Source organism: Tamandua tetradactyla, chromosome 3, assembly GCF_023851605.1.
Source record: "Tamandua tetradactyla isolate mTamTet1 chromosome 3, mTamTet1.pri, whole genome shotgun sequence".
Taxonomy (NCBI): domain Eukaryota; kingdom Metazoa; phylum Chordata; class Mammalia; order Pilosa; family Myrmecophagidae; genus Tamandua; species Tamandua tetradactyla.
In genome coordinates, this window is record NC_135329.1 from 213,149,514 (window position 1) to 213,171,643 (window position 22,130).

The 22,130-nt window shown below is 53.6% G+C and overlaps 1 protein-coding gene across 4 annotated transcripts in view; it reads left to right on the forward strand.

Moving 5' to 3' along the window:
• Positions 1–18,462, forward strand: part of AGAP1 (ArfGAP with GTPase domain, ankyrin repeat and PH domain 1) — a 636,823-nt gene extending 618,361 nt beyond the window's left edge. For 2 of the 4 annotated variants that reach the window (XM_077155532.1, XM_077155533.1), the window contains 2 exons: positions 15,913–16,168; positions 18,199–18,460. In XM_077155532.1, the coding sequence (XP_077011647.1) occupies positions 15,913–16,168; positions 18,199–18,402 (460 nt within the window). In that variant the 3' untranslated portion in view covers positions 18,403–18,460. Of the gene's footprint in view, positions 1–15,912; positions 16,169–18,198 lie in introns of all 4 variants that reach the window. The other 2 variants (XM_077155527.1, XM_077155528.1) reach the window with 1 other exon arrangement.
• The last annotated feature ends 3,668 nt before the right edge of the window (positions 18,463–22,130 follow it).

The following is a 22,130-nucleotide window of genomic DNA, read 5'->3' on the forward strand; positions in this document are numbered from 1 at the left end:
GAACTCACTTCTATACTCGTGCGGAATCATTCTCACGGTCAGCTCCACAACTAAACTCAGTGCAGTGTAGATTCTGGTCCAATATTCTAACATTTCAGATTAGCTGAGGAAGACAATCAGCTGTGACTCATCTGTTGCTTTTTCACTGACACGCTTACCTGTTACCTGGGCTTTAAAAAAGTTTCAGTTGCCGTTCCGCGGGGTGGGACAGGTCTCAGCTGGTCCGAGTGGTCCTTGCAGGTCACACCACTGCACGGCCTGTGGGCCGAGCTGCCGGCAGGATCTGAGGCCCACAGGCCCTCCTGGCAGCATCGGCCAGCACCTTTCCATATTTTCACATTGGGAAACAAGCCAAAAGGCAAACTCAATTTAAATGTCTTTTCCATCCACATTCACTCTAGAAGGTTGCTTCTCTTTTAAAATCTGTTTTGTTGTTGTTATTGCTTTCTTGGCCATCAGGCAGCCATGAGAGCACGCCCTCACCCCCTAGTTAGAAGGGAAAGCCATAAGGAGCCTGGGTGTCACCGAGCCCCGAGAACTGGGATCCTTGTAGCCACTCAGCAGTTCTCACAGGAGACCTGCTCAGAGTTCTCTGTCCCCTGCACGTGCACCCCCACTTTGTGACCTGCAGCTCTCTCCCCATTGCGGTCAGCCACCCCCGAGCCACCAGTCCTTGAGAAGCCACCAGGTGGTTCTCCACCCTGGCCCCCTACCTTTTTTTTTTCTGAGTCATTTTAGGTTTATAGAAAAATCGTACAGAAAGCACAGCATTCCCATAGACCCCCAAACACCCACGCAGATTCTTTTTTAACACTTTGCATTAGTGTGGTACCTTTGTCACAACTGATGGGTTATTGTTATAATTAACCACAGCCCATAGTTCACAGTAGGGTTCGTCCCTCCTGTGTTTTCTTACTGCTTTTATTCTGGGAACATACGTACAGCTGAAATTTCCCATTTTACCCACTTCCAAGCACAGGTTTGCGTCCTCCCAGGTGTGCAGGTCGGTGGTGGTGTTCACACTCACCGCATGTGGGGCCGTTCACACTCACCGCATGTGGGGCCGTTCACACTCACCGCATGTGGGGCCGTCACCACTGGCCATCCCCAAAGCCCTCCCATCCTCACGAGCTCTTTGGGGTATGAGCAGACCCTGGGTTTGATCTCCCTCGTATTCAGAGAGCATCAGCGATGGACAGCGAGGACCTGAGTCCATTTTACTGTCATCTGAGCAGAGGAAAAAGGCCATGTCTCCTCCCTTATCCGTTTATGATGTGGTATGATCCCAAGCAGACCGCGTCAGCCGCCGTCATGGTGAACTTAATTCGCGGTGGCGTCCCCCCCGCCGGGGCTGCCAGGAGCTCCGCTGCGGGTACTAGCGTGTTGCGCCACGTGGCGGGGAGTCCAGGGCTGCGGGCTCGGCCCACTGGCGCTTGCTCTCACATGACACATGTGCTCGGCGGGATTTATGCGGGAAGGCGGTGGTTGGCATTTTTCTAATATCAAAATACGGAAACATCCCGTGTGTGTGTGTGGCTCGTGCAGCCTAGCTGTGATTACCGTGTAAACACATAAAATCTGCAGATTAATTCACAGATGCAATTCATAAAACTAGCTTTGAGCAGAATAAATATAAAGGTGTCTGTGCTAGAGTTCCTGCAGGGTAAGCTGCGTGCCAGGGAAGGGGCCCAGAAGGCAGTGTCATTGTGGGGCGTTCTCTTTTTAATTTTCTTTGTATTTTGTGCTATTTTTTGGTAGGCGATTGAAAAATAGGGAGAACGATTTAAACTATCTCAGCTGCTGCTGGCACAATCTGGATGTTTGTCTCTCTCTGTCCAATAGTATCAAGTTTTTTTATTATTTCCATAGAAGTTAGACTTCTCTGAATTGCTTTCATTCCCTCCACTTTAAGCTGCCTTGCTGCCCTCCACCTCCCCCCGTCCCCCCAGACCTGGCCTCCTGGGCTCCCAGCTCCGTGACCAGCCCCCAGCTCTGTCTGTCGCTCTTCTGAAACTGCCCTTGCCTCCTGGTCTCCATGTCCCTGAAGTCAGCCCTGGGCCATGCCTCCCCATCTCTTCCCAGCACAGGCAGGAACATCTTCTCTCTGTCGTGGACAGGTCTCACTCGCCACAAACAAGTGCCTCTGTCCCTTTCTGTGCTCCAACTCCACCACCTCCTCCAATGGGGTGGGGGGTGCACCACCCACAAAGGTCACTAGGCACTTGGGGGGCCAAACCTTGCTGTGGTCCCACCTGCCCTTCTGCTCTGACCCCTGAGCCTGCTACACTAGTCCACCCCAGGGACAGCCAGCCGTGCTGGTCACTGTGGGCTGGTCCTCGAGCTGTTTCACCCTCGGCCTATGTGGGCCGACCCTGCTCACCCTGCCTGCAGCCTGGGCTCCTGGCAGGGCCCTCCACCCCTCTCCAAGCACCCACCTCGCTGGCTCCATGCCCTCCCCACCCTGTATGTTCACCGAGGGCTGGCCCCCTTTACTGCTTGTCCTGTCCTGAGACATGGACAACTGTAGCCCCATTTTGCAGATGAGGACCTCGAGGCCCAGGTGTCAGGAGAATCTGAACCCAGACCTTGGGAATCTAGACCTCTAGCACTTCTGGATTGCAGTGAACTAGAGTCTTGCGACCACCCTCGTCCTGCAGAGCTGGGTGAGGGGGAGGCTGGGGAAAAGGCCTGGAGAGGAGCGCCCAAAGGTGCGTGCTACCTGCTGCCCGGCGCAGATCCAGCCCTGCCCTTGGGGCCTCCTGGAGGTCGTTCTGGGCCGGTTTGACACAGGCAGGTTCCAGTTCCATAAGCAGTCCAGCCTCCGGCCCCACAGCCCCCTCCCTGCTGCGCCAAGCTCCGCAGTAGCTGAGCCGCATTCCTGCCTCCCGAGTTTCATCCGGTGATGCCCCTTGAGGCCTGTTCCCCTCAGCAAGGGTTGACCATCTTGACCGTTCACCCCTTGCAAAGCAGGCCTGCCAGCATCACGTCGTCCCCCAGTGCACCGTCCCTGCTCTGACTCCTGGGAGGGAGGGCTGGCCCTTCTTGAAGTCACAGCCTAGGGGTCAGCTGGAAAGTGGGCCTCAGGTTGCAAGGTCAAGCATGCAGGAATTGTAAGAGCCCACGTTTGGGGGTTGGGGGTTAAGTGTGTTTGTATGAATCTTACCATTTTCATGCTGCTCTGACTTTTTAAACCAAACTCCACAGAGCGCCTCCCTGTCCACAGCATTTGGCCATCATTCGTCCCTCTGTCGGGGTGACAGGACACATGCCATAGTCCCAGGAAGAAGAGAGGGAGACTTATTTTCTGAGGTCACAGACCAGCACGGGAGTGAGGGCAGTTAGAGTCATGTGGGCTCACTGCTGGTTGGGCCCAATAGAGAATACAAAACGTCCCACTTTGCCGTCTTTAGAATTAAGAACAGGGGATAGCAATATTCATGAATGAACTTCAATTTTCACATTATAACCGGATGAAGGTGAAAGATTGGGGGTGTGGCAGGGAGCATGCCGAGGCTGAGGGTTCAGCAGGTTTGGGAGTGGTGGCTTGAGCCCCTGTGAACTGCCATGAACCCTTGGGCTCACTCTGCCCTTGGGCTCTCCGATTCGGGCCTCCTGGGTGCAGGAGTCTGTGGTTGACTTAACTTGTCTTCACATTTCAAGCCCGTGCTCAGAAGGCTGAAGAAAGAACCTGAGCTTAGGGTATCATGCAGATACCCGTTTGCAGGGCAGCAGCCTCACTCTAAACGGGGTGCAGATGCCCCACCGCTGCGAGTGAGCACAACACGAGGGGTGACGGGCCCATGTGCCACCCGGGCTGTGCGGGGGTAAGTTGGGTTACCCAGACCCTGGGCCCTATAGGTTGCCGGCTCCCCACCCTCACCAACCAGGTGGCACCCAGACAGGTGGTTCACAGGTGCACGTGGGAGGGGCCCAGGGCTGTGCGGGCACTGAGGAACACACACAAGCAAACCCCTTCGCCCTGGGGGTGGAGCCCACTGAGCAGTTGGGGTCCCTCGTGGCATCCGGGGATGGATGGGGGGTGGGAGCGCAGTGCTGGTGGCATCAGGGTGGTATGTCGTGCAGCAGCAACCCGAGTGGATACACGGTCCGGCTTCCATTTTCTGGCCCAGGCAGCTCTGCCATGAAGCTTCACTCGTGGGAGAGGCCCCATGGCCTTGGAGAAGGGGCTGCTCTCCACGCGGCCGTGGTGGCTGAGCTTTGTAGGTTTATTTGCCAAAGCACAGAGCTCAGCAGTGGCTCCAGTAGGCCCAGGGAAAGGAAGGCCGGGGCTCTCCCAGCACCCGCTGACTCCTCCAGCTGAGCACAAGCGACGTCGTGCTTTCATTGTCGTGCCTCCCATGGAACTGTGGTCAGGTCTCGGCCAAAGCCACGACGGCCCCAGGTCCCAGCCTGCCTCAGCCCTCAGTACCGGGCAAGATGGACTGAGCTCAGCGCTGCGCTGCGGGGCAGGACGTGGGAGCGGCGAATCATGGAGCCTGAGCCCGGCCCGACCCCGCTGGCCCCTGGGGAGCAGAGGCTGAGCCCTGAGCAGCAGGCGGTGCAGGGGGTCTCCGACACCTGCCTGGGCAGAGCCTGGCCCCGCCCAAACCTACCACCGGGCTCACTTCCCTGCGCCCTGCAGCCGTAATAAGCCTAATCGGGCAACTTTATTTAATTAACAACAATCCCGATCCGTTCCTCTGAGCCCATAAAACACCCTGCAGGTTGGCAAAAACATCGATCCGAGGTCAGGCGGGTTATTTATTTTGTCTTGGCCCCACGAGCATAAATCCCCATCACTTTGACTCTCAGTCTCTGCGTGCGGGATTTACAGTGGCCAGTTCCTTTAAACCTTTCTGTAATTAAGGAATAAATATCCACTGGCCCCTGTGGGCTGGGCCGCCGGACCCTTGGCAACGCGGCTGGGGGAGAAGGCATGCGTGGGAGGCAGTGAAGTGTCTGCACCCAGCCCGCCTGAGCCCCAGCCTCTCCCGCCGTGAGAGGAAGCCCTCTGTTTTCTTTCCATATTGTTCCAGCCCCCTGGTCCATGCCTCCCCTCCCAGTTCCTGTTTGGCTGGAGACAGGAAGACACTTTGTAAATTCCTTGCTGCTAGCCCTTTCTTTTCTCTTCTTCCTCCGTCCTTCCTCTCCCTTTCTGTCCCGGTTTCAGAACCATGTGGGGCTCCTCCAGTCTCTCCTCACCTCGAAAGGTCCCCCCGCTCGGGTGCGCTTTGTGGCGGGATCGCCTTTAAAATCGGTGTTGACAAAAATGTTCTTCCGCCCTGTTGAAAAAAAAGATGTTTCCAAAAGGAGCAGTGTGACAAGTGACAGGCACACGCACGTGCACACACTGAAAGCTTCTTCTTGGTCTCTCAGCCTCGCAGGGGGCAGGGTTCCCGTGCAGAGACGGCGTCAGCCTCCATATCCAGCCGGTGTGGAGTGTTGCATGGAAGCGTCACTCGTGGGCATTCAAGGGCTGAGAGCAAACCCCTGAGGCAGGGTTCCTGTGACCACCCCAAAAGAGCGTGGGGGCCTGCCGCAAAGGAGGGGTGCCCTAAGGCCAAGCAGGATGGTGTGTTCCCCGCACACGGCGCCTGGACTCCAAATTGCTTGTCTTCCAGGCCGCCACACAAACAGCATTTCAAGCCAGTTAAAGGCTTTGTGGCAAGTTGTTCAAAACTTTCTTTTCAGGAAATCCAGCGCATTAACCCCTTTACCCCTCGGCAACCGAGGGGCTCTTCCTGCCAGCCTGGGCAAGGCTGGGGCAGCTGGGTGGACGCTGGGCGGAGCTGCATCTCACAACCCTAAAACGCACACAGTGAAGAAGGGGCCTCGAGGCCAGGGTGCGTCTCTGGGGACCTGGCTAGTCTGTGACTCTTATCCCCACCCCCAAGTCTCCTGAATGGCCTCTTTTTTTTTCCCCAAGTTTATAACATAAAAGTGTACAATTCAATGCATTAATTACTTTTACAATGTTGTGCTGCCATCATCACCTGCCACTCTTGAAACTTTTTCATCACCCAAAACAGATACTCTGTACCCCATTAAGCAGTAACTCCCCATTCCACCAGCACCCCAGCCCCTGGGAACCTCTAACCTGCCCTCTGTCTTAGTGAATTTGCTTAGTCTTAATCTGTCACATAAGTGAAATCATTACAATATTCGGTGTCCATTCGGGTCTGGCTTACTTCACTTAGCGTAATTTTTCAGAGTTCATCCTTTTTATGGCTGCATAATATTCCACTGGTGTGTGTGTGTGTGTGTGTGTGTGTGTACGCGCGCGCGCACGCACGTGCCCTTTCTTTTCTTTCTCCTCTGTCCTTCCTCTCCTCTTCTGTCCCTGTTTCAGAACAATCTGGGCTCCTCCAGTCTCTCCTCACCCCATTCAGTCCTCCCTTCCCTCTGTCCGCCCTCTCATCTGTCGCTGGACACTGGTTTGCTTCCACCATTGGCTGTTGGGAACAATGCTGCGTGAACACTGGCGCATGAGTGCCTGAGCCGGTTTTCAGCTCTCTGGGTTTTGACCTGGAGTGGACTTGCCAGGTCCCGTGGCAGCTCTATATTTGAATTTTGAGGAACGGCAGCTCTTTCCCACAGCAGCTGTACCGTTTTTTAGTCCCCCCGCAATAGTGTACACAGAAGGCTCTCTGAGACTCGGTCTGCACTTTGTTTCCCACTGAGTGAGCAGATTGGCCTTTGGTGGAATGACAGTCACTTCCAGTGACACTGGGCAAAGGGCGAGTGCCCCCCTGGTACCTGGGCTAGCTGGGGGCCTCAGGACCCCAGACTACAGCAGTTCTGTCTTGGAGTCTGGTGTCCATGTGGGTGCCTCTGTACTTACTGTAATCCCAAGTAACTTTGATAAAGAAGAAAATTGGAGAAGAGGGTGAGGGTTACTGGCATATGACCTACAACCACGCTGTCCTCTGGTGATGGAAATGTCCCAGTTCTGCGCTGCCTGGGCACAGGAGCCACCAGTGCCACACGTGGCTGGTGAGCACTTGAAATGTGTGAAACGTGTCTGGAGGACCTGAATTCTGTATTGTATTGTATTTTCACACAAGTAAATTTAAGCACATGTGGCTCATGGCTGCCACGTTGGGTAGGGCAGCTCTCGACCCTGTCTTCACGGCTGGGCCTCGTCCTTCCCCAGAGGGGAGTCTGGTGTTGGAATGGCCAAAGAGAGAGGGTGGGCTGGGGCAGCACCTCGTTCCTTTCAGGGACCCTATGGCCCAGAAGAAAGAAATCAGATGGGGGCAGTTTTCTTTCTTTGGGGAGGCAGCAGAACCCAGAGGAAGAACTCAGGCAGTGGCCCCAGGATTGGGTGCTCTGCTGTGATAGCCGGTGACCTGGCGCTACTTTCTTCACCTCTACGACTCGCCTTCCCCCTCTAAATGGGTTGATGGAGCACCCACCTTGCCGGGCGGTGCCAGAATTAACTCAGTCATGTACATGCTCAGTCTATCAGCTGGCACAGAATAAGTTCTTAATAAAAATTAACTCTGAACACTACTGGAATGCTTCCCACCCTGTGTAACAAAGCCCAGCTTTGTGTATGTAAGGGACCCTTAGATAAACACCAGTCCGCGAAGAGATGACCCGAACCCATCGCTGGCTCATGTTGCAGAAGGCTTCAGGTTCATTGCAAAGCAGCAAACCTCCCCTAAGAAGCTTATCCCAGGGAGGCAGCTCTTCTGTGGTCCATCCACCCCTGGGAAAGGAAGAGGCCAGTCCCCACACTGGAGAGCTCAGAGTGGTGGAAAGCCCACCCACTGCCCTCCCGTGCTTCACGCAAGCACAGCTGAACCTCCCGGTCGGCTGTTGTCTCGGTGGCCAGGGCAGCGGTGGCGGATGCTCCAGCAGCAGGCACATACTGACTCGCGGTTTTGATGGCCACAAGTCCAACGTCAAGCTGTCTGCAAGGCCATGTTCCTCCGGGGTCAGGAGCATTCCGGTGATGGCCATCCTTGCCACAGGGTGTTTCAGGGTCCTTGGTGCCAAAGCAGAGGCCATGCAGAGGGTCGGCCTAAGCACTGGGAACTTACTAGCTCACAGTTTTGAGACTAGAAGTCCCAAATCAAGGCATCATCAAGGTCATGCCTTCTTCCCAAAGCCTGGCTTTCTGGGCTCCTCCGTCAGGGACAGTGCATGTGGCAGCATCTGCAGCACTCTCCTCTCTTCTGGGTTTGCTTGATGTCAGCTTCTTGCTTCCCTGGCTTGCTCTTTCTTTGAACCCTGTTGTCTTGTGAAGGACCCAGTACAGGACTGAGACCCTGCCTGGTGGAGGTGGGCACTCCTTACCTGACGTCACCTCCTCAAAAGCTCCTGCCTACAGTGGCCTCACCCCCGCAGGAGTGGACTCCTGGTGAGAACATGTTTTTTGGGGTACACACAGCTCCACACACGACGGCGCCCTGGGTCTCCTCCCACGCCTTTGTCTGACTTTGGCTCCCACGTCTCTAGGTTCTCTGGCTCTGCAGCTTCCTGTCTTTTCCAGGGCTCCATTCGCACAGGTTTAGGCTCCCCGGCTCAACTGACCACACCTCAGCTAATAAGAGCACCCCCAAAGGGTCCTGTTTATAAATGGGCTCAGCCTCAGGGTCGTGGATTAAGATTTGCTCTTTTGAGGGACCTGATTCTGTCCCCCACAGATGTCAGCCGCGTTATCGTGTGCCTGGCCCCCTCAGGTGCTCAGGCTACAGGAAACCTCCCTCCACCCCTAGCCACCCCCCTGAGTGTCTCCCCGGACCCAGCACTGCAGTGAGTTTTCTGTCCGTGGTCTCCAGGGGTAAGTAAGCACAGCAGCCCGCAGGTCAGCCCAGGCCAGACCCCAGGACTGAGCGGAGGGCCCGGCAGCCGGCACAGAGATCGGAATAAAGCGCTGTTTCCCCGGCCCTGACCTTGCACAACATCTTCTGCCAGCACACATGCTCGTTTCCAGCCCCTGTCCCTCCCGGTCTCCCTGCCTCGACTCTAACCTTGAGTCTGTCATTCGCTGACTTAGCTGTCCTTGCCGTCGGTGCACCCCCTGGTTTTTGTTAATATGCCTTGGACGTGGTCGGGCTGGCGCTGGGCAGGATGGGATCCGAGAGCCGCTGGCCCACTCACACTCACCCACCCCGGGCCATAAATCCATCCTGCTCGTGCCGCATCAGGCACAACGCCATGGAGGCTGGAGGGAACTTGGCGTCCGTCATTCTCCAGAGAGGAAAGCTGCAGCCCAGCCTGCCTCGGGCCCCAGCCAACCACCGGCCTGTCCTGACTCCCCCGATTCCAGGCTGGCACTCCCTCCACCCCAGGTCCTGCCCCTGCCGGAATGGGTGCAGAGTCATCACTGTCCAGGGGCCCTGTTTGGAAATTTAGGATCAACCCATCTCCTTTTCTCTGTATTTCAAAACATGGCCGTGCCTCTGCTGTCGCCCATGACTTTTGTCCAGCATCTGAAGTATGATTCATTCACGGGGACTTGTAACGCTTCCCGGGGTCCCTTTAGGAGCCGGGGTGTGATCAGGGCTTACCCATAAAGCCAGCTGTCATCGCTGTCACCCCCCACAGGGGTCACAGTCAGCGAAACCTTTGGTTATTTGGAGATGGCAGCTCATCGGCCACTTCCATCCAGAGCGTGCGGTTACGGGTGCCGACACTGGGTTCCATTTTGACCGGTGCAAAATCTGCGGTGTCAGGTAAGATATGTCAGAGGGGCCAGTCTGTGGGGTGGACACCTGGAGTCCTCAAGGTCAGGAACAGCAGCGCCTCTTCCATCAGGCCACGGGGCAGGGCACCCACCGCCACGCCCAGCGGACCCCACTGCCATCCCGGGCCCCGCAGCCCGGCTCCCGCTTGCCCTCTGCCCCAGATCCAGGCCCAGGACCCGCCTGCCTGCTCAGCTCCTACACAGCCCTCGGGGGGCAGGTTGGGGGGTCATCTTCAAAGGGGGCGTTCATCTCAGGCAGGGGGAGAAGAAAATATTTACTACTGCGCCTTCAATTGTGTCTTTGCGTTTTATTTTTGGGGATTGGTTCCGTGTCTCTCTTCTGATGAGTTCGCCCGCGCTCTCATTTCCTCTCCCTCTGGCGTGGTGATTTATTTAAAGGTACGTCAGCACAGGCTGAGAGAAGGAGCTCAGCCTCTCCACTGTGCTGACTGCCGGCCGCTCCCATAATTCATTTTTTAGCTCATTAGCTAACAGGGGATGTGAGCAGTGGTCCCCCAGGGGATTGGAATGAGGTGGAGTGATCTGCTGCCCGCAACTCTGCTCTTGAACTGGCCTTCCTGGGGGGAAACGACAGGCTCAACCAAGACGAGCTGGGGGTCCCAGATGGGAAATCGGGACACCAGATTTAACAATTAGAGCATTTGCGCTTGGGCATCACGGCCTCTTAGGGTGAGAGTTTTAGACAGTCTGCCTTCGCAAAAAGGACATTAACGTCAGAGTTCCCGTGTTTCACATGTCACCTGCCAATGCAGAAGCCAGGTGAGGGCTATGAAGGTACAAGTCTGTATAGGAAGCTGTTAGCCAGCTGAGGCTGTGGGTAGGGGCCAAACAGACGGGGCCGCAGTGACCCTGCCAGCTCTGGGGTCATTTTAAACCTGCACGCACCCTTCCCCGCAGTCTCTTGGGCACCTCTGCACTTTAGAGGGGTGGCCCTCTAGGTGCAGCTGGGTTTGTTGGGGCCTCTGACCGAAGGCCTTCCCAGGCTGCCTACCCAGCCTGATGGCCCCTGAAGCGCAGCTCTCCAGGCTGCTGGACTCAAAAAACCCAAAGCATCCGTCAGACACTTGGGCACCCCCACCCTGTGTCACCAGCACCTCTTTGCCACGCACACCACCCCCTCCATGAGCACATGTGTTCTTGGCGACAGCATTGAATTATTAGCAATGTTACTGGCATCGATGATAACATGAGCAGTCTCTACGCTCACCACCCCCACTGGGGCCAGAGCAGCTTCTAATGCACTATCACAGATCCTACCATGCCTGCAGGGTAGGTGTCACTGTGCCATTTCACAGATGACGAGACGAGGGCCCTGGAAGTTACTGGGATGGCCTGAGCGTATGCCTCGGAGAACTAAGCAGGTGCAACCATCCAGATCCCTCTGATGCCAGAGTCGTGGCGCTTTGGCCCGGCAGTGACAAGGGGACATGCTTTTCCTCCCTCTACCACTGCAGAAAAGGCCCCAAGCCAGTCGTACCCCACTTCTCCAGGTGGGCAGTGACCACAGGAAATAGCTTCCAAAAATGCATGAGCACAAATGGGGCTCACTGATTAACACCCAAAATCCCCAGTGACCTTGACCAAGCGCTGTTCTCACACTGGCAGATTCTTGCCCATAAAGAGAATTATGCCCAACACAGACCTGGAAGCTCACTTCCTCACCTAGGTTCCTGGTATCTGAAAAAAAAACAACACTGAAATATTGCAGTTCTGAAGGACCCAGAAATTGGGTTTTTGAGCTCCTATTTTTAAATAGCACAAGAAATTTTGGTGAAGTGCTAGGGTTTCTTCAGGTAATAAAAACCACAGTTTTTTTCTTTATTAGAGAACTTGTGGATTTATAGAACAATCATGCATAAAATATAGGATTCCCATATGCTGTCCTATTAGTAACGCCTTATTGATGTGGAACTTTCATTACAATTGATGAAAGCACGTTTTTATAATTGTTCTGCAGTCCGTGGTCTAACTTAGCGTTCCCTGCATAGTGTACATGGACTTTTATGAAATTGTTATTCTGTTACCATATATATAATCTAACATTTTCCCTTTTAATCATTTCCGACGTCTATTTCAGTGCTGTTTATGACTTTCACAGTGTGTGCCAACACCACCATCCCCTACCAAACCATTTCCATCATCCCAAACAGGAGCCCCGTGCGTGTCAGGCCTTGACTCCCCACCCTCATACCCCCCCCCCCCCCCCCCCCCCCCGTAACCTGTAGTCTAGATTTGGACTCTGTGAGTTTGCTTATTTTGTTTCACATCATGAAATCATATAATATGTGTCCTTTTTTGTCCGGCTTATTTCACTCAACAACGATGTCTTCAAGGTCCGTCCATGTTGTTACATGTATCAGAACTGCCTTCTTTTTTACAGCTGAATAATACTCCGTTTTGTGTATATATGCCACTTTGTTTATCCATTCATCTGTGGGTGGACACTTGGGTTGCTTCCATCTTCTGGCGACTGTGCATAATGCCACTAAGAAAATCAATGTATGGCTATCTGTCTGAGTCCATTGGGTATATTACCTGGTCATGGGATTGCCAGGTTATATGGTAGTTCTGTACTGAGCTTTCCGACAAACCAAAAGCCACAAATTAAGCAGATCTGCCTGGTGGTCAGAGAGAGGGGCCACGGGGCCAAGGAAAACCAGCGACCTACCAGAAGTCTGCCAAGAAAGCTTGTGCCGTGCCTGGTTTCCTGCAGTCGCTGAATGGAGGCTGTTTTCTGCATTAGAGTCATTAGAGGCTGGGAAGATGTTAGAACTATGAGGCATCCCACTCCTACTCCTATAGGGCCAGGGCTTTCTGGGGCTGTCCCCATCTCCCATATGCAGTCTTCAAACCTTCCTCTTAAAGAGGGCCCCACAAGAGTAGGCATCTCTAGCCCCACAAAACCTGGACCCGCCTTTAGTCCCTGCTCTAGACAGCCCTGGCTTTTAAAAGCACACAGCAGCTGACCCACAGCACTCACACAGACATGTGTGGGCTGCATCCATGTCTGAAGAGGGTGGCCAGGTTCGAGGACAGATTTCACCCCGTTGGCTCCCGGTGACCTCACGGGCTCAGGGAGGGGTGTGCAAGCTAAGGCGTCCCATACTTTTTCTTTGGCTATGGTTTTTGAACATTCAAAAGAAAGCTTAATGATTGCAGTCGGGATGATAGTTACTCTTCTTAAATTCTGGCTTCTCCCCGGATGATTTGGCAAAGACTATTAAAATCAACTGGAACAGAATAAAACAGTTCTGACTTACATGCCTACCAAAAGTGAGAGCTAGCAAATTGGAACTTCAAAACTCATCCATAGCCTTCAGCACACTCCCTTTTCCATTGAATTCAAGTTTTGCTGTCCACTTTTTTGAATGACTTCTGTAATGCATTCACAAATTTTTCATCAAATATATTTTAATTTTAAATAACGTCTTCACCTCCCCCCGCCCCCGTCTTCACCAGCACTTGGCTGAGGCTGGCCCTTTGTGCTTGTGGTTTTGCTGAGGCCGAGCTGGGGGGAGGGCCTGCCTGCCCGTTGCGTTTGTGGGTGCCATGTCCGTTCTCAGCTGTAGCCCAGCACTTGTCCTGGAAATCCCTGAATGAAAAGAGTCGGGGTCACACTGGGTTCACACTGGGTTCACGCGCATGTACCAGGAAGTGGTGTAAAACTAATCCAGATTTAATCCTGGAAGAATTTGTTTGCCTAAGTATTTAAAAACAGATTAGGGCTAACCTGACACTAGATTACTGGAGCAGTGTAAACAAGGGCAGTAAAAGGTGTCAACAGGGCCTTTTTTCTGTGCCTCAGAAGAAAAAATGTCGTGGGTAATGAGATTTCCAAAGTGATTTTTTCTGTGTAGTTTGTAGCTACGTGCGTGCACTGCTTATTCCCCTGGAGAAAATTCTAAATTTTAGGAGAGGGCAGTCGTGGGCTCGGTGTGTATCTAAGCTCCGTGCGTAATTGCAATCACTTCTCACAGGCTTTTCTTTCTGCTTTTATCACCCCAGGCTTAAAGCTGCATAGTCCTGGGCTGGCATGGCCTCCTGCTCTGACGTCAGGAGCTGTCTGTGCAATCTCCCCTGGTCCTCTGAAATGTCTTGTCCTTCTTTTCCCCTGGTGAAGCTGCAGGGTCTGAGGATTGCTCATTTGGCTGCAGTGTCTCATGCATCCTTCGAGAGGCCGAGGCCAGGCTCCGTCATTAGCGGTGGCACAACAGTGGTCGCCCGAGGCGGGGGGTGGGGGGAGCAGTGTGCCCTGGGGCACTGTCGTGGCTTCCTGTTTTGTGATAAGCTTCTCTTCCCACCCACCCTCTCCGCTTTTTTCTCAGCCCTCCCCCATCCTCCAGATATCCTTGGGAGTGTCCCCATCCCCATCCCCTTTTAACCCCAGGACAGAGGGGTCCCGTCTTCACACCCACGCAGCTGGCGACACTCCACCTTGGCCCTCTTTTCACGCACCCCAGCCCCCTGTCCTGTGCCACCCCAGCCCCCTTGCTCGGCCTTGCCCTCGGGGGGGGGGGGGCAGCTGCCTCTTTTCCTAGGCTAGGCTCTGATACCCGGTCCCTCTGATAACCTGTCACCACCATCTAAGGAATTCTCACTGTGGTACCACCTCCACTTTGGCTGAGACGACAGGAGTGTGTTTCTCTCTTCTCACCTCCCCACAGGAGCTTTCCCTTCCACGTGTGTCCTCGGCAATATTTTCTTCACCTGGAAGTGCTCAGAGCCCCGGGGGTTCACCTACTCCCCAGGCAGATGGGTGTGGGAAATGAGAGCCCCAGTGGTACCTGGGGCAGGTGCCACTTAGTAGCACCAGAATCCTTGGCAGGGCTTGTTAAAATGTTTATTTGGCACAAAACTTATATTTTGGGTAGTACATTACCTAATTTAACTTGTATGGTCAGTTTAGTTGAACACCATAAGTACATGGAATCTTGAATAGGTGTGAGATCTTGTTGGTTTGTCCAGGTTAGTGTGATACCCCGATATATCCCAGAGTAATTTGGTCAGAGAATAAAACAGTATCTGCAAAGTCCCCTTGGAGGACTGGGGAGAAAGGAGGAAATATTCAACTTCTCCATTTGGGAAATTCCTGATATTCTCACAAGCAGTGGGGACAACCAGTTCAACAGGCTGAGCCCTTGATCTTGGGGATTGCCCCTATGAAGCTTATTCCTGCAAAGGAGAAGCTAAGCCTACTGATATTTATGCCTAAGAGTCACCCCCAGAGAACCTCTTTTGTTGTTCAGATGTGGCCTCTCTCTCTCAGCCAACTTGGCAGGTGAACTCATTGCCCTCCCCCCCACTACGTGGGACATGACGCCTACGGGTGTAAATCTCCCTGGCAATGTGGGACAGAACTCCTGGGATGAGCTGGGACCCAGCATCATGAGAGTGAGAAAGCCTTCTTGACCAAAAGGGGGAAGAGAAAAAGGAGACAAAAGAAAGTCTCAGTGGCTGAGAGATTTCAGAGTTGAGAGGTTATCCTGGAGGTTATTCTTATGCATGATATAGATATCCCTTTTTAGTTTATGATGTATTGGAGTGGCTGGAGGGAAGTACCTGAAAATGTCGAGCTGTGTTCCAGTAGCCATGATTCTTGAAGATGATTGTATAACAATATAGCTTTTACAGTGTGACTGTGTGATTGTGAGAACCTTGTATCTGATGCTCCTTTTATCCAAGGTATGAACAGATAAGTAAAAAGATAAGGATTAAAAAAAAAGTCATGGTGGGGGATAAAGGGCTAAAAACTGGGTAGATTGAAATACTGGTGGTCAATGAGCTGGGGGGGGTTTTTTTCTTTTTATTTCTTTTCTAAAGTGATGCACATGTTCTAAAAATGATCATGGTGATGAATACACAACCATGTGATGATATTGTGAGCCACTGATTGTACACCATGTATGGACTGTGTGTGTGAAGATTTCTTTATAAACGTATGTTAAAAAAAAAAAAAAAAGCAGCCCGGGAGGGTCTGATTCGCAGGTCTGGGTGGGGCCTGGCAATCTACATTCCTGAGTGATTCCTGCCTCTGCCGCCCCTGCTGCTGGTGGTGGAGGCCCCGCCTTGAACCCGGGGGCTTTGCCTCGCAGGAGGCCCCTGCTTCCTGCCCTTTCCTTCCTCCCCCCCTGCACCGGGCACCAGAGCCACTGGGCCTCCACACCCGGCGGTGACCAGCCCGCCCGCGCCTCTTACAGGGACGAGAAGGAGCGGTGGATCCGGGCCAAGTACGAGCAGAAGCTCTTCCTGGCCCCGCTGCCGTGCACGGAGCTGTCCCTGGGCCAGCACCTGCTGCGCGCCACGGCCGACGAGGACCTGCGCACCGTCATCCTGCTGCTGGCGCACGGCTCCCGGGACCAGGTGAACGAGACGTGCGGCGAGGGCGACGGGCGCACCGCCCTGCACCTGGCCAGCCGCAGGGGCAGCGTCGTCCTGGTACAGCTCCTCATCTGGGTAAGTGCCCGCCCGCGCGGGGCCCGTGGAAGCAGGGTGACTCACCCCAGGCGGGTGAGGGTGCAGATGCGGGGCCCCTGCCTCCTGCCCCCCCAGCGGCTAAGGAGGGAGAAAGGAGCCAGGTGCTGGGGCAGGCAGCCCCTCTGCCCGGCACTGAGAGCTGCTGCAAAGCCCTGTTCTCTGTGGTTCCTCCTTCAAGTTGGTTGGGGGTGGCCCTCTCTTTTGTTTTATTTTTTTAAAAAACTCCCTTTGTCTTTTTTTTTTTCTCTCTTTTTGGTGGGGTGGGGGAGGGGATATAAACTGAATGTGCCCTTCCCATGACCAAACCTGTGGGCTTTTTTTTTTTTCCATGTAACAAAAAAGTACTGGCATAGCAGTACTTGGAGATGTGACGTGATGGGACACTGTCGAAGACACTGTTCTGGGTTCTTCTGATGAGTTTCTGCTGGGGAAGGTTATCACTTATTAATTCCCACTTCAGTGAGCCGGAGAAGGGAATCCACTGGGGCTGAGCGGGTCCTTGGGGTGGTGGGAGGTGTGGGCAGCTGTACTGGGGACATGCCCCAGGGTTTTGCCAGCTCCAGGGGGCTCTGCTGCCCTCACCCACTCCCACCCCAGGGCAGGTGACAAGCTCAGCCTATCACAGCTGAGGAGTGATATAAGTTTTTAGTGACATTTTCAGGGTAGAGTGGGAGATTAGACTAGGCTCACAGTACCTTGTCAGAACCCCTCTAAAATGTTTAGCTTTAGTTTAACTCATTCGTGTGACTGAGCACAAATTAAATAATAATCTAATTTAATAAATTAAATATTTAATAATATTTAAATAATAATTTAATAACAGGCACACCTTCTTTCCCTCTCGGGTGGGCCAAGATTGTCTTTAAAAATGATAATGCCCCGTGCCCACAAGGGCGTGAAGATAACCCCATAGACCCCCCATGCTCTGGTGGAAGGGGAGGTTAATCCACCCTTTTGGGAGGGCAAAGCACTTAAAAATATGCGTGCACTTCCCCCTAGTAAGTCCCCTTCTACTCAGATGGCCGGAGAGAGATTTGAGGGGAGGATGTTCCTCGCAGCGTTATTTATACCCATGACAATCTTTCGACAAATAAAATGTTCAGCAATTGAGGACAGAGCAGCTGAATTATGTTCATATGGGGGGATATTATGTGGCTATTGTATGCCATGCTTTTGAATAATTTTTAACACTGAGAAAATTATCACACTCCAATGTTCAATGAAAAAGAGCAAGACAAATTGTGTTATTTTATCTCAGTTCTGCACGCATACATATTTGTGTACTCCAAACTACAACAAAGGTTATCTGTGAATAGTGGGATAATGGGTGATTTTTGTGCTCTTATTTACTATGTACTTCCTGCGATGAGAATGAATTGTCTCTGAGATCAAAAGTGATTCCTTTTTTTTAATCTTACAATTAGAAAGTCAGTCTAGAAATAGCAAAACTGAAGTTACATTGGTCTGTTTATATCATCCGAAGGAGAAGCCCATAGGTGCAAAAAGCACGTGTTTCCCTCAGAGACTGAGGGATGGCTGAGCCCCTGCCCTACACAGTTCCGTCTCTGCACCTCGCCCCACGGGCCTTCCCCGGGGGTCTCCGTGTGCAGGGACTGGAGAAGCCCCGCCTACTGCCCCATCCCTGATAGCCCTGCGGCCCCCCCACCCATACCCTCCCCCGTAGCTGTGCCACCCCACTGACACCCCTCCAGCAGCCGTCCCTCCCCCCAACTGCCCCTTCCCAGCAGCCGTGCCCCCCAACACCCCCACCCCCGATAGCCATGCCTCCCACTGACACCACCACCACCCACTAAACCCCCGGCAGCCACTCCCCCCCCCCCCCACTGCCCCTTCCTGGCAGCTGTCCTCTCCCATGGCCCTGCCCCGGCAGCCGCGCATCCCCACTGACACCACCGCCCGCCCCTCCCCGACAGCCTACCCCCCACCCCCCAGCCCCCGGCAGCCGCCCCCCGCCCGCGGCGCTAACGCGGCCTGCCTTGCCTCCCCAGTACGGCGTGGACGTCATGGCCCGCGACGCCCACGGGAACACAGCGCTGGCCTACGCGCGGCAGGCCTCCAGCCAGGAGTGCGTGGACGTCCTGCTGCAGTACGGCTGCCCCGACGAGCGCTTCGTGCTCATGGCCACCCCCAACCTGTCCCGCAAGAACCACAACCGCAACAACAGCAGCGGGCGGCTGCCCACCGTCATCTGACCGCCGCGCCCCTCGCCCGCAGGCCACCGCGCCGGAGGCACCCGGGACCCCACCCCGCCCGCGGCCGCCCCCACCCGCCCCCGTGAAATCGCACCACCCGGACGGCCCCCAGGGGGCGAAGAGGAGGCCAGGGAGCCGCAGACTGCACCCCTTTGCTGGCGCGCCCGCAGCTGGGAGCGGGAGGGCCGCCGCCCCGTCGTGAGGGGAGGCCCCGCAGAGCCGCGCGCCCCGCGGACAGCGCCCCCGCGCCGGGAGGGCACGGCCAGGAGCGGGGAGAAGGGGTGGCTCTCCCCAGCTGGCAGTTAAGCACATCCGTCCATTTCACCTCTACCGAACGGAACCCTTGGATCCCATCTCTCCTCCGAGGAGCCTGACGGCATAAATCAGAAGCAAGCACAGAGTTTGTCAGGTTTGAAGCCCCTATGATGGTATGTGTCAAATCAGTTGTAGCTAATCTGTCCAGGGAGAATACTGGCTTCATTACACTTGTATAGTTGAGTTCTTCCAGCATTACCGCTGTTTAATAGAACATGATTAGTCATCACCGGGAAGAAAGCATATTAGCCGAGGAGGTAGCTTCGCGGCACGCTCTGGTGATTGCCGGGATGTGATTGCAATATTCTTAGAAGCATCATATTATCCCAGACATGTTCTTTCGGGCCCTCGGAGCCCTCCTTTCTAAATTCACTGTCATAATTTAGTATCTGTTTAATTTTTCAGCCCAAAGAGAGAAAATCTGTTGCTGAGTATTATTTGACTGTGGTCTCCTTGGTGTAAAAACAAAATGGAAAAAATAAATAAGGGTAACTCCAGAATTCAAAAGAAAATAACGAATTCGGCTCCCAAGAACACTTTGAGTGCATTTAGCAAACTAAATGAATATAGAAAAGGCTATTTTTTTTTCCTAGCAGAAGAAATATTTTAGGTCCTTTTTGCCGAGGCGAATGTGTTGGGTCTCATGCACTCCCGGGCCACGCCGCCCAAGTTACACAGGTCTCTGCATTATGTCTTTAGATGTGTGAAAATCTATTTGAATAAAAGAAGTTCATAAATATGCATTGATTTTTGTACAGACAAATGGCACCTCTGTTAATTTATAAATTGAACTGAATGTGAACTAATAATGTGCAACTAGTTGAGATAAGAAGGTTACAGATCATTGTACATGGAAAATATTCCCAGCAGTAAACACTTCCATTAATGTGATGTACAGCTTTTAAAAAAGGAGCATATCAGAATAAGATGGTGGTACAGTTTGCTTATTAAAATCGAGAAAGGGAGAAAAAAAAAGACACCGCCACCTGCTAGAGGGAGGCAGAGCAGGCTTGTGATTTCTTGTTATCGAAAGCATGATGTAGGGCTGGTACACTTTTGCTCACCAGGAGGAAGGGGCTGTGGCAAGACGAGGGGTGACTTTCCCAGCCCCAGCCCCAGGTGCTTGGCCAGGATGGGTCCTGTCCAGCCATGCACTGGCTCGTGGGAATCCTTCAGACTGTTTCCGCCCAGCGACAAGCCCTCTGACCTGCCACCCCGGGGCTGCTGCAGGCTCTGGCCACCTCCACTGTGACGGTCACTCCTAGGAGGCCAGAAGGTGATGCCTCAGGTTGTCACAAAGCAATGGGGCAGCTCCGCCCGGGGCCCTTAGAGGGATGGGGGGCAGAGAAGGGCCATCACCCCGAAAGGCAGCTCGGTCAGGCTGGCATAGTGCAGGAAACCCAGTGCCCAGCTGGCCCCACGGCCAGAGAAGTCCTTGCTCCTAACACTAAACCTTATCTTTTGTAAGACTTTGTCCTCTTCTTTCACTTTTTAAAAAAATCAAAGTAAGTGGGAAAAAAATAATAAAGCTTTACACAGAATTTGTATGTGGATACGTGTTTCATGGAAATTTCTAATCTTAACTAAACTCGGTATCTAAGAATAATAGGTGCAGAGGCCACTTGTCTGTGGACCCGACAGCTGTCCCATCACCCGAACCTGTCACTCGATCCTCAGCCCTGTGTTTCATCACTGTCATTATTTTAGATGTGAATAGGAAAAGAACAAGTCATTGCCTATTCTTAAAGAACGCATTACCGTTCGGATGCAGCTCTTTGCATTCTCCCCACAGAGCCTTTTGTGTAGACTTTCTGTAGTGAACGGAGATATAGTATAAATGAAATTCCTAAATTATTTCATTGTAGTTAATTCCCACTATAGGAATGCTTTATCACAGTGAAGCCTTCTTTTGAAAAGAAGCGGAACTCCTCGTAAGGGTTCTTCTGGATGTATAGGAGTGTGTACATACTATATGTGTTTATAATATAATATTTTCCCAAATGACTTCTTTTTTCACATAATCTTGCACATCCTGAATGCTAGATTGGTTTTTCCTTCCCCTCCATCCAGCATAGACGCCCCTCGTGCCATCTTTAGCCACTTTGATCTACCCCAGAGGCAGCCTGCCATCTTGAGTGCAGGTTTTGGCCACAGAGAGGGAAGGCAGTGGTGGGTTTTAGGAACTTTCTTCTAAAATGAAGGTGGCTGGTAGCTGATCTGCTCCTATTTCGGGGTCAAAGCAGATGTTCTTTCTTTGTTGGCCACCCCCTCATCCCCATTTTAAGACCTGACTAAAGCCAAGGCTGGGAGAAGCTGGGACTGGGGCTGGTGTTAGAAAGAGTGAGTGTGGGACCAGGGAAGGGTTTCCATTCTTTATTTCCATGTAAGCTCTGTGACATGGCAATGGCAGAAAAAGCCACAACTGCAGAATTTGCGTCCTCATCCCAGGAGGTGCTGAGTGGCTGGCCTGGGACTTTGGGTGACCCAGGAGGGCAGGTGGTGGCGATGGGGTTCCTGGGCCCCCGAGAGAAGGGGCTCCCGCGGGCATGGCTGGGCCCTGAGTGCACAGCCGGCACCGAGGACTGTGTGTCTCCTGGCAGTCCCAGGCGGTAGCTCCTGGCGCCAGCGGTGGGGCTGGCTCTCAAGTCCCCTCCTCCATATGTCACCCAGCCTGGGGCAGCCCAGCCTTGCGCCACCCAGTCTAGACACTGACGGCCCCGACTTTGGGGCAGCTGCACCCATCGGAGGCTTCACTAAGTTGTTTCAGGAGGGGAGCGCCATCAGCAGAGATGGCGGCCCTGGGTTCGAGTCTGGGCCCTGCTGCAGCCCCTGGGCAGCCCCCAGAAGCTTCCGATTCCTGCTCCAAAGTAGGATGGCTTCGCAGGGGTGTGGGGAGCCTTCCCGCCAGCCAGGGGCAGGCACCTCCACCAGCCACCTCCAGCGGGCCCCTGCCCCTCACCCTCCCTCCTGGGCCTGCCCGGGCCCAAACCTGCCCACTACCCTCTCCTCGGTCCCTGCCCGTCAACATCTGTCCTCCTCTTCTAGTCTGAGCTCCATCTTCCTTGACGGGAATCGGAGCAAGGAGGGAGGCTTGAATTTTCTTCTCTTGTCATCCACTGACATTGTTTAGGCCTGAGATTCTCTCCTATGCTGTTCTCCCCTCCCCCTCCCTCTTCTCCCCCTGGTGCACCCATCTTCCTTAAAGGAGCACTCACTCTCCAGGCCATGTCTGACCTCCCAGCCTCAGCCCTGCTCATACAACAGGGACGCTTGTGGCTTCACTTCCGCCAACCTTTCCCCCTTGGGTGTCAGAGTTGCATTTGGGGTGCTTAGGAAGTGAGAGGGCAAATCCACATGCCTGCCTGGGCAGTTTTGATACAAGGCCTTGCAAAAATGTAGCTCGCCCAAAGAGT